General features: G+C 42.5%; 1 protein-coding gene across 1 annotated transcript; it reads right to left on the reverse strand.

Annotated features, from left to right (window-relative positions):
• Positions 1-2,685: 2,685 nt before the first annotated feature.
• LOC126188765 (putative gustatory receptor 2a) lies at positions 2,686-16,271 on the reverse strand. The gene is made up of 3 exons (XM_049930374.1): positions 16,254-16,271; positions 14,559-14,735; positions 2,686-3,039 (listed from the first exon to the last, which is right to left on the reverse strand). Exons 1-3 carry the CDS (start codon positions 16,269-16,271, stop codon positions 2,686-2,688), a joined length of 549 nt encoding a protein of 182 aa, XP_049786331.1.
• Positions 16,272-17,617: the final 1,346 nt, after the last annotated feature.

Here is a 17,617-nt window from a genome sequence, read left to right on the forward strand (position 1 = left end):
AGAGGCTTGTCTGCTCTGTAAAGTAGGATGGATGGTGATCTGCGGCATCTCTGCCGAAATGCGAAATGCTGGTGCACGCACAAGTGTTTCGGAGTACAGCGATCATCGTACCCCTACCCAACGACATCATCAATTACGATTGCAGTAGACCCGGGACCATCGGGATTTGACCGTTGATCAATGGAAACGTGTTGGCTCTTCGGGTGAATCGCATTTTTCCTACACTAGGTCGATGGCCGTCTCTGAAACACCGTCATGTAGGTGAACAACGGCGCAAAACAAGCGTTGTGCCACAGACGCCAACTGGTCAGAGACTTTCTCATGGATTGCATGGAACCTGTGGTAGTAACCGAGGATACGTTGACGGCTGCGAACCACCTGCATCCCTTGATGCTTAATATCCTACATGACGGTAATGTCACAGTGCAGCAGTATAGTTGCCCTTTTCTTGCAGCCAGAACCATGCTGTAGTGGTTTGAGAAACATTATGGTGAACTCACCTTGATTTCTCGGTGACCAAATAAGCCTGATGTAAATCCTATGGAGCCTGTCAGGGCCGCCATGCGGTGCCATCGCCGCGTACACAAATCGGCGGCCGATTATTTGTGCGCCTGACCAGTGCGTGGACATTTTGCCACATACCTCCACACAACTACCAACGATCTGTCAGATCTATTTCGTTCCGTAGGCGGAAAGACAAGCTATTAAGCAGGTGGTGGTAGTGTTTCATCTCACCAGTGTCGATATCTCATGTTTTATTTGACTCAGACAATTTTAGTACAATATAACATACATGGTCTTGTTGATAATACCATTACTGCATGTAGGAGAAATGGGACTGTAGTTTCACAGGAGACAGAACTCTGGATAACAATCAGCGAGTCAAGCTTATGTGTCTGCATCTATTTAGGATGAGAAAGAACACGGTTCTTCAAGTAGAAATGGTCGCCTGCAGCTGTGGCCGCGCGGTTCTAGGCGCTTCAGTCTGGAACCACTCTGCAGCTACGGTCGCAGGTTCGAACCCTGCCTCGGCCATGGATGTTTCTGATGTCCTGAGGTTAGTTAGGTTTAAGTAGTTCTAAGTCTAGAGGACTGATGACCTCAGATGTTAAGTCCCATAGTGCTTAGAGCCATTTGAACCATTTGAGAAATGGAGGTCATTTGAAAACAGACCATAATGCTCTACAGAAAGTTAAAACAGAGAATAGCTGGGTCGAGAGAGAAGTGTAGCAGTGTCTAGTATGGCGTTTGAATCGAGCGATGTTGGAGATACTTTGTAAAATTTGTGAGCTGTAATGATCGTAGCTGTCCACGACACTGCTTAAAGTTTTGAGATGGCAGTTTCTGGGTGATGTAGGATAGAGTGAATATATTGTAAGACAATGGAACTAGCAACAATGTGCTGCACTGTACACTTCTATTACAGATGCATTGGGGGAGTTCTGCTCCTTTACAAGGCATTGTTCTTCGTTGTTAGAAGCACTAATGAGTACTTTCATTTTTATTATTGGTGGAGATTCGCACAGGCAACACTCACAGTAGCAATATTGTAAGTCCTTAAAATAAGGTCAAATCAAATCAGAGTGCCTTCGGCTGTGGTAGACTATACATTGACACCACTGTATTCAATGAACCATACTCTAATATTGTCATCACGTAGTGGCATACTGTGCTTAAGTTTTCCAGTGTCAGAATATGGGACTGTAGTAGTGGCAATATCAGATTCATGTTGTTCCACATTTGTAAACTTGTAACTGTTCGAACTTATATTCAATTGATATCAATCAGGGAAACACACTAACACCAAATATCGAACGAAACCCACAGTGTGCGTGTGTGTGTGTGTGTGTGTGTGTGTGTGTGTGTGTGTGTGTGTGTGTTTGTGTGGCAGTTTTTCATTATTATACAATATTTATATTTCCTATTTATAAACAAGCATTTACGATAGAAGCAAACATTAGTATGCACATTAAGACATTGTTTAGACTACAATGTAATTAATTGAAGGGGCCATTTTAGATTCATCTAAATATTTGCGTTTTAGAGGACATACAGCAAACTAGGTTTTCATTGCATAGGATATTGTTAACAGGTTATTGCTTCGAGCTATATCCAGACTTAGTAACAGAATGCCTAATTCAATGTTGTAGATGTAAACAGCTCTATGAACAACATGGAGAAAAGCATTATACAAACTGTCCTGTCTTACAGTACATTTATTCACAGGGTCTTGTGCCTGAGCAATGTTGATGTGCACTTACTGCTGTTACATGTTTTCAATGTTGGTTTCTGCTTGGTTAACCTTGTTTTATGGTGTTAAGTATCATTTCCTTATTTTGTCAAGTCAACAATAACATATACCTTTTTGGTTAATTAGCACTTATAGCACTTGAGGTTGTTACGATAGATATTTTTCCACTGTGACTATGGTCCATGATCGAAAAGGTTAGCGAATAAATGTGTTGTAAGGCAGCACATTGTGTATCATGCATTTATCCAAGTACATTAATTCTGATGAGAGTTGCCTGAGACAAAGAATTTGACGTATGAACAGCACTAGTATTTTCAAGTGGATTCCACCTTCTAGTCCTCATTGTCCACATGTGTATGAACATCTACAAAATTTGAGTACTGCTATGTATCAACCTACTAGTACCAATTCCATTACGAGACATGTGAAGGCGCTTAAATATTTTTGGTATCGTTAAACTGCAAATAAATCACGAGGTAGGTGGTGATGGCTCCTGCCATGGAAAGGAGTATGGTGAGGTCGACCGTGAAGACACCGGCAGCGGTGAAGCCGAGACGGTGGTGCAGCAGCTGCTGCGAGAACAGCTGCAGCTGGTCGCGCAGCTGTGCGCCAGCCGCGCCGGCGCCCGCGATCGGCAGCAGCGCCTTGTGCACCAGAACAGCTGTCCGGCGAGCCTCGGCGACAGCGGAGCTGCAGCACCAAGTCACGGCCAGCACGCAGCTGACGTGCAGCACCACCCAGCTCAGCAGGTTCAGCATCAGCAGGTCCACTTGGCTGGGCGGGATAGGCTGCCAGCGACACACAAACTACAGTAAGCGACACTGCTAACCATTCGTACAGCCGACTTAAGAACTATGAGTTCTTCAGAAGGAAAGGTCAGAATGACTGTGAACCAAGACTACTTTGTCTATTGTTAAATAAAACCTACAACTGTACCGTAACACTCTGTTACATTCTAGTGTATTATTTGACATATTTTCTGCCCGACGTTATGTACCAGGCCGAGGCCTTTTACAGGTGAGGATAATAATTAGAGACATGGCCTGTGAACTTAATTTCTTCAGTATCATTCCCGTTACTCTATTTTGTCCATGAATAATGCAAACCCTTAATAACAAATTAAGACACATTTAAACATTTCAGACAAATGACCTTTAATGTTTGAAAGAAGAAAGACAAAGAAAAAAAAATGCAAAATCTATAATACTTCAACGGGCTGGTTTACAGATTCAGCAGATGTAACAACATAGCTGAATTAATTTATAGGTTGTATGCTTTACTTTACAAATGTGAATAATGAAAATACAATCCTATTACGTAACCATTACACGAATATCGGAACAAACCGTGTACAGCCTTTCCAGCAGGCCAGGGAAACTACAATACTGGCCATTAAATTTGATACACCACGAATATGACGTGCTACAGACGCGAAATTTAACCAGCAGGAAGAAGATGCAGTTATATCCAAATGATTACCTTTTCTTAGTATTCACACAAGGTTGGCACCGGTGGCGACACCTACAATGTGCTGACACGAGGAAAGTTTCCACCCGATTTCTCATACACAAACAGCAGTTGACCGGCATCGCCTGGTGAAACGTTGTTGTGATGCCTCGTGTAAGAAGGATAAATGCGTACCATCACGTTTCCGACTTTGATAAATGTGGGATTGTAGCCTATCGCGATTGCCGTTTATCGTATGGCGACATTGCTGCTCGCTTTGGTCGAGATCTTATGACTGTTAGCAGAATATGGAATCGGTTGGTTCTGGAGGATAATACGGAACGCCTTGCTGTATCCCAACGGCTCGTATCACTAGCAGTCGAAATAAGAGGCATCTTATCTGCATGACTGTAACGGATCGTGCAGCCACATCTCGATCCATGAGTCAACAGATGGGGAGGTTTGCAAGACAACAATCATCTGCACGAACAGTTCGACGACGTTTGCAGCAGGATGGACTATCAGCTCGGAGACCATGGCTGCGGTTACCCTTGACGCTGCATCACAGACAGGAGCGCCTGCGATGGTGTACTCAGGGACGAACCTGGGTGCACGAATGGCAAAACGACATTTTTTCGGATGAATCCAGGTTATGTTTAGAGCATCATGATGGTCACATCCGTGTATGTCGACATTGCGGTGCACGCACATTGGAAGCGTGTATTCGTCATCGCCATACTGGCGTTATCACCCGGCGTGATGGTATGGGGTGCCATTGGTTACACGTCTCTGTCACTTCTTGTTCGCATTGACGGCACTTTGAACAGTCGACGTTTCATTTCAAATGTGTTACGAACCGCGGCTCTATCCTTCATTTGATCCCTACGAAACGCTACATTTCTGCAGGATAATGCACGACCGCATGTTGCAGGTCCTATACGGGCCTTTCTGGACACAGGAATTGTTCGCATGCTGCCCTGGCCAGCACAGTCTCCAGATGTCTCACCAACTGAAAACGTCTGGTCAGAGGTGGCCGAGCAACTGGCTCGTCACAATGCGCCAGTCCCTACTCTTGATAAACTGTGGTATCGTGTTGAAGCTGCCTGGGCAGCTGTACCTGTACACGCCATCCTAGAACCGTTCGACTCAATGGCCAGGCGTGTCAAGGCCGTTATTACGGCCAGAGGTGGCTGTTCTGGGTGCTAATTTCTCAGGATCTGTACACCCAAACTTGTGAAAATGTAATCACATGTCAGTTCTAGTATACTATATTTGCTCAATGAATACCTGTTTATCATCTGCATTTCTTCTGGGTGCAACAATTTTAATGGCCAGTAGTGTATATACGCATTCGAAGTTAATGTAGCTGTGTATACGAGTTACATTCACGTTCTCAAATGTGTTTATCGATGTGCTGCACATAGCGTGCCAGGCAAATCACCGGGTGTAACAATTTGATACTCATGGCAGCCATGTGTTAAATAAGACACAGTTGACTTTCCATCCACCAAACGCTTTGCAATCTCTTTCACGTAGAAGTACAGACAACAATTTTCAAATGGGAACCAAGTCCAAAACAGTTGTGTTTTATGACAAAGATATTTTTTTAATTTTTGTAAACAAACAGTGAAGCTTGTATTCGATTTTTAATAGTTGGGTGAAGTGGGAGAAGGCTAAAAAGAAAAGGTCATCGGCATCTTTCAACAGCAATCATTTGAGAGGGAATCCGAGAAAGTGGAATCATCTTCCGAATCAGACTTGTGAACTGGACACAATAAAAATATGAAAATGGACCTAATTCCATTAGAACGAACTCAAAATCCTGACCTGAAAATTATGGAAGCCATTGATTTTAAGTTCATAAACTCAAAGCATTCACTCTTCTCCATGGATGCTGCCTGCAGTATAATCGAAGAAGATAGTAAAAACGAGATATATTCACATCACATGAAGATCGAATGACAGTGATGAAATCAACATAGGAGAATAGCTCTAAATTGGTAATTATTTTCGCTTTATAACAAGAATCGAAGCACCGAAATTACGGAATCTCCGTAGTTAGTAGCTAAGTGGATACACTATGTCAGTTTGTCGAATGAATGAATATACAATGCCTGAAACTTGGAAACGACTTTCTCTGTTTGATTAAATTCAAAGAAAATCTCAATGCTATCTATTCTTCCTCTCGAAACATTAATCTGGAAGATGGTTCAAATGGCTCTGAGCACTATTGGTCTTAACTTCTGAGGTCATCAGTCCCCTAGAACTTAGCACTATTTAAACCTAACTAACCTAACGACATCACACACATCCATGCCCGAGGCAGGATTCGAACCTGCGACCGTAGCGGCCGCGCGGTTCCACACTGTAGCGCCTAGAACCACTCGGCCACTCCGGCCGGCCAATCTGGAAGAGTTTGGACAAGAAAGACCAATGTAGACTATAGCAATAGTACATCAAGATTCACTCCGTGAGTCCGAAAGTTAAGTCTGTACACGAAAAGCGATGTGAAATCATTCTGGCCATATGTGCCACCACGAGTACCTCTAAATCATTCTAGTAGATATGAGTGCACCCTGCAGCTTGGCAGAATGAGAAAGACCTTGACGTAATGACCAGAATGTTGAGAAATATTGTAATGTGCAGTTAGGACAGCTATAATCATATTGCAGGCGATATCTGTTACAATTGAAGCTATGATTGTATCTTAATATAGAAAGATATAGATCAGCGTATTCTATTATGTGAAGACTAGATAGAGTATAAATCTAATGTGAAATATTTTCCTGAAACATAGTGGAAAGTTAACCAAGCCCTAGAACTTCCATCTTTCAGGTGATGCTAATTGAAACTTCCCTTATCAATATTTAGAGTACTTGTGTAGATTGACGATTATATTATATTGTGTTAACAAACTCATAATATTTACTGCTTTGAAGGGTAATATGTAATAATTACCCTGAAACAAAAAGATTACTCAGAAAACACAAGTTTCACTTGACAAATGTTATATCTCCTATCCTATGCTTTTCAATCCACGCAGTAGACTCAAAACGTATCAGGGCTTACTTCTACTGATATCGGTTAAAGTCGTGTAACCATATTTTAATGTAACAACCAACGATTTATTGTGGTATGTTCTGTTTTCTCTGTTTTCCTCCGATCGCTGACTGCAGTGATTTACTTTCGAAAATCATCCATGTACCCAAAAATGTCTTCTGTCGTATCACTTTCCCAGTTGGCCATGGCCTTGTGGAATAATTTTGCGCATAACATGCAAGATTAGTATGTTCTGTTTTTTAGGGTGGCTTTTACATCGTTTCAGTTAAATATGGCGACATGTGTGATATCACGTTTTCAAATTTGCAGCTCTTGCTTGCTCTATGGATCAGACCAATGTCACATACGTAAATGTGTACATGTCGTAAAACTTAGTAACGTTTTCAACTACAGATGGAGGTAGCAGCTACAACTGATATTTTACCTATCAGCAAGATGGTTTTGCAAACCATTCCCACGTCATTGCCATTAAACATAATTAGTTTGTTCTTATGGCCTCTGCACTACATGAATTTACGCAGTTCGGTTTTTTTCTTCGTGTGAAGTTAAGTGAAAGACTTTGCATTTTCCCGTCTTTACAACAACGCATATACCACAGATACAAGCTCATTTCAGGGACGCATTCGAATACAGTTATGCGACGTATCTGCGTTTAATGTGAGATGTGCATGATAATTTACTCAGTATTGGTAAAATTTAGAGGAAAGAAAACATTAATCTCTTCGTTTTCTCTGTATGATAAGTAAGACTCAACATGCCAAAAATAAAAATAAATGAATGAGGTGGCGCATTGGTAACCAACCTGGACTCGCATTCGCGAGGACGATAGTTCAAACCCGCGTCCAGCCATGCTTGCTAAAACATAGCGTCCTAATGCATGACGTCAATAACTGCCTGCTGCACATCCAAGTTTGGCAAGAATCTTCGACCTTTCTAGAGGCTTTTTTAAGGGACCAAAGGCCTGGTAATTGGTTGAGTGGGGATTCGTATCAGAATCTCTTCCGTGAGCTTATCAGAATCTATATAAAACCAACAGGTACACACCATGACTTCGCAAACTGAAGATTAAGAGATAGAGAAAATATATGACGATATTGAAATGGTAATACAGTACATAAAGTGAAATTAAAATCTATAAGTCATGAACGAACAGAATGCAGTTGGAGGGGAAGAAGTAGATGAAAAGGTTACAGGAGAATACGGGCTTGCGACAAGGAATAAAAGAGGAAAAAGACTGAATTCTGTATACATTTTCGCTGGTAAGAACGAGTAGTCTGTTAGAGAATCACAAGAGTATCAGGCAGACATTCCGAAATCATATACTGGATTGTAAGAAGCACCCAGGAGCGGTTATAGACACAAATCACAATCTAGTAGGGATGAAGAATAGGCTGAAAATATTATTCAGGAAGAATCAGTACGCAAGAAAGTGCGATACGGAAGTACTAACGGATGACGAGATGAACTTGAAGCTCTCTAAGACTGTAGATACAGCAATAAAGAGCAGCTCAGGAGGCAGTACGCTTGGAGAGGAATGTTCATCCCTAAAAAGTGCAATCAGAGAAGTTGAAAAGAGAAACATAAGTACAAAGAAGGTACATACAAAGAAAACATGGGTAACAGAAGAAATACTTCAGCTGATTGGTGAAATAAGAAAGTACAAAAATGTTCAGGGAAATTCAGGAAAACAGAAATACATAATGGTTCAAATGGCTCTGAGCACTATGGGACTTAACTTCTGAGGTCATCGGTCCCCTAGAACTTAGAACTACTGAAACCTAACTAACCTAAGGACATTACACACATCCATGCCCGAGACAGGATTCGAACCTGCGACTGTAGGTTCCAGACTGTAGCGCCTTGAACCACTCGGTCACTCTGGCAGGCACAGAAATACAAGTCGCTGAGGAATGAAATGAAGCAAGGAAGCTAAGGCAAAATGGCTGCCTGAATAATGTGAACAAATCTCAAAATAAGTGATTCTCGGTAGTACTCACTCAGCATATAGGAAAGTCAAAACTGCCTTCAGTGAAATTAAAAGTAATGGTGGTGGCAGTGCAAGTGCAACAGGAATTCCACTGTTGAACGCAGATGAGAGAATGGATAGGTTTAAAGAGTATATTGAAGGTCTCCATGAGGGGAAAGATTTGTCTGATGTGTCAATATAGAAGAGAGAAGGGATCCAGTATTAGAACCAGAATTTAGGAGATATTTAGGGGACTTCAAAACAAGTAAGGGAGAACATATGGATAACATTCCATCAGAAATTCTAAAATCATTGAGGCAAGTGGCAGTAAAACGACTATTCATTTGGTGTATAGAATGTAGAATGTCTGGTGACATAACATATGACTTTCGGAAAAATATCATCCACGCAATTAAGAAGACTGCAAGAGCTGATAATTGCGAAAAATGTGGCATAATCAGCTTAACAGCTCATGCATCCAAGTTGCTTACAAAAATGATATACAGAAGAACGGAAAAAATTGAGGATGTGTTAGATGATGATCAGTTTGTCTTTATGACAGGTAAAGACACAAGAGAGGCAATTATGCCGTTTCGGTTGATAATGGAAGCAACATAAACAAAAAATTAAAACACTTTGATAGGATTTATCGACCTGGGAAAAGCGTTCGGCACTGTAAATTGGTGCACGTTGTTCGAATTGATGAGAAAAATAGGAGTAAGCTAAAGGGAGAGTCGGGTCATATACAATATGTACAAGAGCTAAGAGGGTTTACTAAGAGTGGACAACCAATAACTATGTGTTCAGATTAAAAAGTGTAATATTTCCCCCTTAATACTCAATCTGTACACCGAAGAAGCAATTATGGAAATAAAAGAAAGTTTCAGGAGCGGAATTAAAATTCAAGCGGAAAGAGTATCAATGATACGATTCGCTGATGACATTGCTATCCTGAGCAAAAGTTAAGAAGAATTTCATGATCTGCTGAACGGAATGAGTCTTATGAGTACATGATATGGACTGAGAGTAAAACGAAGAAAGACGGAAATAATTTGGCAGAAATGAAAACTGCGAGAAACTTAACATCAGGATTGATGGGCACGAAGTGGATGAAGATACGGAATTTTTCTACGTAGGCAGCAAAATTATCAATGACGGACGGGGCAAGGACGACATCAAACGCAGACTAGAACTGGCAAAAAGGGCATTCCTGGCCAAGAGAAGTGTACTAGTATCAAATATAGGCCTTAATTTGAGGAAGAAATTTCTGAGAATATACATTTGGAGCATACCATAGTATAGTAGTGGAACATGGACTGTGGGGGAACAGGAGCTGGAGAGAACCGAAGCATTTCAGGTGTGGTACTACAGACGAATGTTGAAAATTAGGTGGACTGATAAGGCAGGAAATGAGGAGGTTCAGAGCGGAATCAGACAGGAAAGGAATATGTGGATAACAGTGACAAGGAGAAGGGACAGGGTCATAGGACAGCTGTCAAGACATTAGGGACTGACCTTCACAGTACTAGTATGAGTGTAGTTGGGAAAACTGTAGAGGAAGATAGAGATTGGAATACATCCAACAGATAATTCAGGATGTGGGCTTCAACAACTGAGATGAAGATATTGGCACAGGAGAGGAATTCGTGGCGGGCCGCATTAAACCAGTCAGAAGACTGATGACAGTCTGTAATGTATGAGGCTGGCCGCTCTGGCGTTCTGTGTCGAATCACTACCGGTAAAGAACTTGGCACATCATTCCACAATGTTGGTTTTCGAGCTAATCACGCCTCTGGTTGGTAATAAGTGGATGCTATGTTTGCACTCTGTGTACGATTCCACTTAGTATGCATAACGCAGTTCGAGCCCGACCTCTAAAGCAACGTGCTATTACTCACCAAGGATTACACTGCAGAAGAGTAACTGCCATCAATGTACCAAAAATATTCCACTGAGGTAGAGAAGGGACATCTGTCTTACAGTAGACAACAACTAATCCCTGTAATTGTAATTATTGCCATCACTTTTGCATATGCCGGATCATTACAGTGAACAATAGCTAACTCAGGTATCGCCTGTTCAGACCAGGGGATACTGGTAATATATTTGTGAAATAACATAAGATATAAAAGATCAATAATATCAAAAAAGTCACAACAGTTAATTATTTTAACTGATAGGAAGACTCTCTGGTTGAAGACTATCCTAATGTTAAGCTGAACAATGTTACCAGCTCTAACAAATTTCATTCTTTCCCCTCAAATGTTAACCAAACGTTGCCATCGATTGCACGAAAGGAATACGTTAATCAAATAGTGCAAGGAGGACAAGTCCTCCAACTTTGAGCTTCGTATCACTGGAGTAAAAACTGGTTTGTGACACAACAGTCACATTCAATGACGTGCACCGTTATTTACCTTGTGTTACACAGTCGTCGGCTTGGCTGCTGCTATGTTTCGTCCGATCTGTAAATCTATCATAATCCTATACTGGTTCTTTATCAGCAAACTTATCTTGCGTTTTCGTGAAGCTAAAAACCTTAACTTCACCCCACTCTGCTTTTAACGGCTAAACACAGGTGCAAGGCTGGTGCGCCGTGTGTTCTCTGCCGTCACTGTTCTTGTAAGAACTTAACTACATATATTGGATCCGTCTTCTCTGCACGAGAGATTTTACGAAAAGAATCGAGCCAGTTCTTAACTGAATTTTGGAGCTGGCTGAACAAAGTGTTCACACAAGCATATCCCCTTTCCCCATCATCACGTCAGAGAGGGAGGGCCTGCGACCACACTCGACGACTCAAGGGAAAGTGCCTTTCGATCTGGAAAGTTGCGCATCTCCTCAGCCTAGCTTACCTTCCCTCTCAATGAGGTTGGCCACTGGATGGAACAGACAATGGCAGTCACTCTTTCATTTTTGTAGCAATGGCTCCCCACTCAACAAATGGCTTAATAAGTACCGTGTCGTATAACTGGCTGACTTTCAGATCAGCAGCCAGGTCTGTTACCCCCCTTATTAGCACTCCATCATCCACAAGAGTGGTATCCTACATCCTCACGCGTCGCTCACGTGATATATTGTTCTTCCTCCCGTTCTCTGACGTGCCCTTCACCTGCACTTGACCTTGACTAGGCAGCGGCTGTGCAAGCCATTGTGCCACAGCATGGCTAAGTAAAACTGGTTTCCCCTCCAGTGATGCTTCCACACTGTTCTACCTGACTTAATAATGTAAATTTACGTAAGGGAGTTATTCTCGTCACTCTCGATGACACATGTATTTAATCTCAGACAAGTGAAATATACACACAAAAAACTGTCCCATGTAGCAAAACTAGTGTCTTGAGACATCATAAACGACATGTAAAACTGAGGCACCCAACATGTAAGGTGTCCAAAATCCCGACTCCTTACATCGACGGATGTGCTGACCCGTATATATTCTTCATTCCTTCGTCAGACAAGAAAAGAATAACAGCACGTTGGTCCTGCTTGGACGCATTTGGTAATAACATCGCCGTAGTTCACGTTTCCGCATTTACTGCACGCACATCGTAAAGGCACAAATGCCACATTAATCCTTTGTCCACATGTCGTTGATTACATACCCGCCTTGTAGTCGCGCTTAGTTTCATATACCCTGCTGCAACACCCTCAGACGGATACTTTTTGATGGCCCCTGATGATTTGGCTACAGATGACGTTCTGTTCATTTTGTAAAGTTTCCTGACATCCTTTCGTCACGGCCCCGCCACGATACAGGCAATGGTCACGAGCAGTGGCGAAATTACAAAACGCTTAGGACCTACAGGTTTCCGGAGAGGTCAATCAATCAGTTGGAGTTAAAAATGACAAAACCAATAAAAGTCAAACTGAAAAAGGCGTTAATACAGAATCTCTCTGACTGAAGTTTACCGTAACAAGAAAAATCCGCTTTGCATACGGTGGTCGGTCGGCAGAATTGTCCTCAGCGTTCCAGCAGCCTTTCGACGTCAGTGAGTACAGCTATTAGAGTAACCTCATCTACACCTTCTGTTTTATCCTCGAAGATGTATGTTTCATCAGTATTTTAGTTCGAAAGCATCCCTTCAATCCTGATTATCCTACGTGAAAATTACACTACTGGCCTTTAAAATTGCTACACCAAGAAGAAATGCACATGATAAACCGGTATTCACTGGACAAATATACTATACTAGAACTGACATGTGATTACATTTTCACGTAATCTGGGTGCATAAATCCTGAGTAATCAGTACCCAGAACAACCACCTCTGGCCGTAATAACGGACTTCATACGCCTTTGCATTCAGTCAAACAGAGCTTGGATGGCGTGTACAAGTACAGCTACCCATGCAGCTTCTACACCATACCACACTTCATCAAGAGTAGTGACTGGCGTATTGCGATGAGTCAGTTGTTCGGCCACCATTGACCAAACGTTTTCAGTTCGTGAGAGATCTGGAGAATGTGCTGGCCAGGGCAGCAGTCAAACATTTTCTGATCCAGAAAGGCCCGTACATGACCTGAAACATGCGGTAGTGCATTATAGTGCTGAAGTGTAGGGTTTCGCAGGGATCGAATGAAGAGTAGAGCCACATGTCGTAACACATCTGAAATGTAACGTCCACTGTCAAAAGTACCGTCGATGCGAACAAGAGGTGACCGAGGCGTGTAACCAATGGCACCCCATACCAACACGCTGGTGATACGCCAGTATGGCGACGACAAATACACGGTTCCAATGTGCATTCACCGCAGTGTCGCCAAACACAGATGCGACCATCATGATGCTGTAAACAGAACCTGGAGTCATCCGAAAAAATGACGTTTTGCCATTCGTGCACCCAGGTTCGTCCCTGAGTACACCATCGCAGGCGCTCGTGTACGTAATGCAGCGTCAAGGGTAACCGCAGCCATGGTCTCCGAGCTGATAGTCAATCCCGCTGCAAACGTCGTCGAACTGTTCGTGCAGATGATTGTTGTCTTGCAAACGTCCCCATCTGTTGACTCATGGATCGAGATGTGGCTGCACGATCCGTTACAGTCATGCAGATAAGATGCCTCTTATGTCGACTGCTAGTGATACGAGGCCGTTGGGATCCAGCAAGGCGTTCCGTATTATCCTCTAGAACCAACCGATTCCATATTCTGCTAACAGTCATAGGATCTGGACCAAAGCGAGCAGCAATGTCACGATACGATAAACCGCAATCGCGATAGGCTACAATCCGACATTTATCAAAGTCGGAAACGTGATTGTAAGTATTTCTATTCCTTACATGAGGCATTAACGTTTCACCAGGCAACGCCTGCAAACTGCTGTTTGTGTATGAGAAATCGGTTGGAAACTTTCCTCATGTCAGCACGTTGTTGGTGGCGCCACCGGCGCCAACCTTGTATGAATGCTGTGAAAAGCTAATCATTAGCATATCACAGCATCTTCTTCCTGTCGGTTAAATTTCGCGTCTGTAGCACGTCATCTTCGTGGTGTTGCAATTTTAATGGGCAGTAGTGTATTCATTTCGCAGCGGAGTGTGCGCTTATACGGAACTTCCTAGCAAAATAAAATTGTGTACCAGACGAGGCGTATGAGGCACTTGAGCAAGTAAAGGCGGGGTGGGGCGGAAAGGGGGGGGGTGCGTTCCTGATTGTGTTTGGGTAGCTCAGTCGGCAGAGTATTTGTCAACGAAAAGTATAGGCTGCGAGTTCGAGTGTCTTTCCGCAACACAGTTTTAATCTGTCAGATATAAGGTAAATGAAATATGTGACAAATTTTAAGTGCCTCTATAGATCGTGTGAAACTATAACAGCGCTTAGCTGCTGAACGCTTCTCACCTGGTATTGTAACTTGAGCGCTAGTGTTAGGTTGAGCAGCGATACGCAGTGGATGAAGTGGGCGGCGACAGTACTCAGTATTGGCAGGCCGAACGCTTCGTTAACGAGTCCTGCTGTGTCGAACAGCTGGCCGTGCACTTGACGCAGCAGATGAACCTCTCCAGAGTCGTCAGCGTTCTGCGGGCAGAGGCATTTATATTCTTAACACCAAATTCATGATAGACTCACCATACCATATAGGTACCACGGTGGGCGTTTGAATCATTGGGAAATGCTGACAGAAATAAGAAAATATTCTACTGCACAGCCCGTTTGCTTAACTCTAACGCCATTGTATTACAGAACAGTTGCTAGACAAGCCATATACAAGTGGGAAGAAGGCTTTTCCGATTATATTTAATCTATACAGAAATAATCCTAAAGGAGGTAGCAGAAAGACAGTATTCCTTATAAAAATTCGCCATATAATATTAAAACAGTCTGTAATACACAAATGCTAGTTATAACTCTTTTCGCTACTCCTTATGTAGGATCAACCAAGTTTGTCAACAGAACAACTAGTGACATCTAGTATAAATTTGAACAACTGCTTACATTTAAAAAATTATAATGGAATGGGGCTATGTTAATCAGTTTTCGTAGGTTTTTTTTGAATCGGAACATAATATGTATTTCTTCTTTATTAAAGTATTCATGTAGACTAATTATAAAGAATAATGTCTCAAACACCACTGCAAAAGTAGGTTTTAGCAAAATTTTCGACATCGCTCGTAGACATGGAGCTACTGTAGGAAATGCTGTGAAGGGATTTGAGTGCATGAGAATTTTTCCGTCATTCCAAACAAATAACCGTCACACAGATTCCTTTCTTCACGCACATTCCCTAGTGACCAATTCTCTTCTGCTGTCACAGGATCAGAAGTAAACCCACGCTCTCCAAATACTTCTAATCCTGCAGCTAATACGGAAGTCGGAGCTCAGCAGCATCATCTTCTCTTGTTTTGCCAATCCCAACAAAAAACACCGGAACCCCGCGTGGGAGGAGAGAGAAAAATTCAGCATGTTATTTGATTTCACCATTTCAACTCAATCTAGCAAGAGGGAAGAAAAAATTGCATTATGAAAACTACTGATGAAAGGAGAAAAGTGTCTGCAGGAATCGTGGGATTTTCAAGGGAAACCTTCAAATTCAGATGAAAATCCATGTACATCAGCACATGAAACTGATTCGGAGGAAGAAAAGGAACATCGTGCGTTCTGAAACATCAAACGTTATGATCCTAGATCTATCAAGGAAGGGGAATCGATCAGGTGTGATAAGTGCAAGGTGTGGTTTCACGACATTTGTGAGGTGGGTGCTGGTAATAAGCAATCCCACTCCAGAGAACCCATGTTAGGGCTACTGGACCAGTTAAAACACCTAAACTGCCGTATTGTATTTAAGCGTGTGACAGTTTACAATGACCCACGTTGCCCCCATTTACGACACAATCAGCTCCACATACTTTTAACTGTTCCACGGTGCCAACATTTTGCTGTTTACAATGGAGAAGTGTAGACATCGAAGCAGTGTACCGTTATCACACGAAACATAACTATAACCTGTTCACTATTACAGTTTAACGTGTGTAGTAAAAAATGTATTACCTGTATGAGGCCCAACAAATTGAAATAATTCATTTGGCTCCAACTTACCCTATGTTCAGTAGGCATTAGCCAGGAATTACGCTTGAGGGAACACTTGGTATGTCATAATAGTAGATAAACTGAGGATCATCACTTTTCTAGGTAGAAAATGCTGTTGGCATGTTCAGAAAAAAACATTTCAGAACATGATATCAAATAATGTAAGCTGTGTCTACCGAAATCATGTGCCATATGTAAAATATCTCCCATGAACCATGGACCTTGCCGCTGGTGGGGAGACTTGGGGCCTCAGCGATATAGATAGACGTACCGTACGCGCAACCATAACGGAGGGATATCTCTTGAGAGGCCACACAGACGTGTGGTTCCTGGAGAGGGGCAGCAGCCTTTTCAGTAGTAGCAAGGGTAAGAGTCTGGATGATTGACTGATCGGGCCTAGTAACATTAACCAAAACGACCTTACTTTGCTGGTACGGCGAACGGGTGAAAGTAAAAGGAAACTACAGCCATAAATTTTCCCAAGGGCATGCAGCTGTATGGGTAAATGATGATGGCGTCCTCTTGGACCAAATATTCGGAGTTAAAATACTCCCCAATTCGGATCTCCGGGCGGCGACTACTCAAGAGGATGTCATTATCAGAAGAAAGAAAACTGGCGTTCAACGGATCGGAGCGTGGAATTTCAGATCCCTTAATCGGGCAGGTAGGTTATAATATAAAAAGGGAAATGGATAGGTTAAAGCTATATATAATGGGAATCAGTGAAATTCTATGGCATCAGGATCAAGACCTCTGGTCTGGTGAATATGGGATTATAAATACAAACTCAGTTAGGGATCATCCAATAGTAGGTTTAATAATGAATAAAAAACAGGAGCGTAAGTAAGCTACTACGAACGGCAAAGTGAACCAATTATTGTAGCCAAGATAGACACAACGCCCACGCCTACCACAGTAGCAAAAGTTTATATGCTAACTAGCTCCAAAGATCATGAAGAGATTGAAGAAATGTATGATAAAGTAAAATAAATTGAAACTTCCTGGCAGATTAAAACTGTGTGCCCGACCGAGACTCGAACTCGGGACCTTTGCCTTTCGCGGGCAAGTGCTCTACCATCTGAGCTACCGAAGCACGACTCACGCCCGGTCTCACAGCTTTACTTCTGCCAGTATCTCGTCTCCTGCCTTCCAAACTTTACAGAAGCTCTCCTGCGAAACTTGCAGAACTAGCACTCCTGAAAGAAAGGATATTGCGGAGACATGGCTTAGCCACAGCCTGGGGAATGTTTCCAGAATGACATTTTCACTCTGCAGCGGAGTGTGCGCTGATATGAAACTTCCTGGCAGATTAAATCTGTGTGCCCGACCGAGACTCGAACTCGGGACCTTTGCCTTTCGCGGGCAAGTGCTCT

Source organism: Schistocerca cancellata, chromosome 5 (genome assembly GCF_023864275.1).
Source record: "Schistocerca cancellata isolate TAMUIC-IGC-003103 chromosome 5, iqSchCanc2.1, whole genome shotgun sequence".
In the NCBI taxonomy this organism is placed as follows: Eukaryota; Metazoa; Arthropoda; class Insecta; order Orthoptera; family Acrididae; genus Schistocerca; species Schistocerca cancellata.

Excerpts from the sequence above, each read along its gene's own strand:
- LOC126188765 (XM_049930374.1), bottom strand. Across the intron at positions 3,040-14,558 it reads CGCTCAAGTTACAATACCAG|CCTATCCCGCCCAGCCAAGT; the intron begins GTGAGAAGCGTT and ends TGTCGCTGGCAG.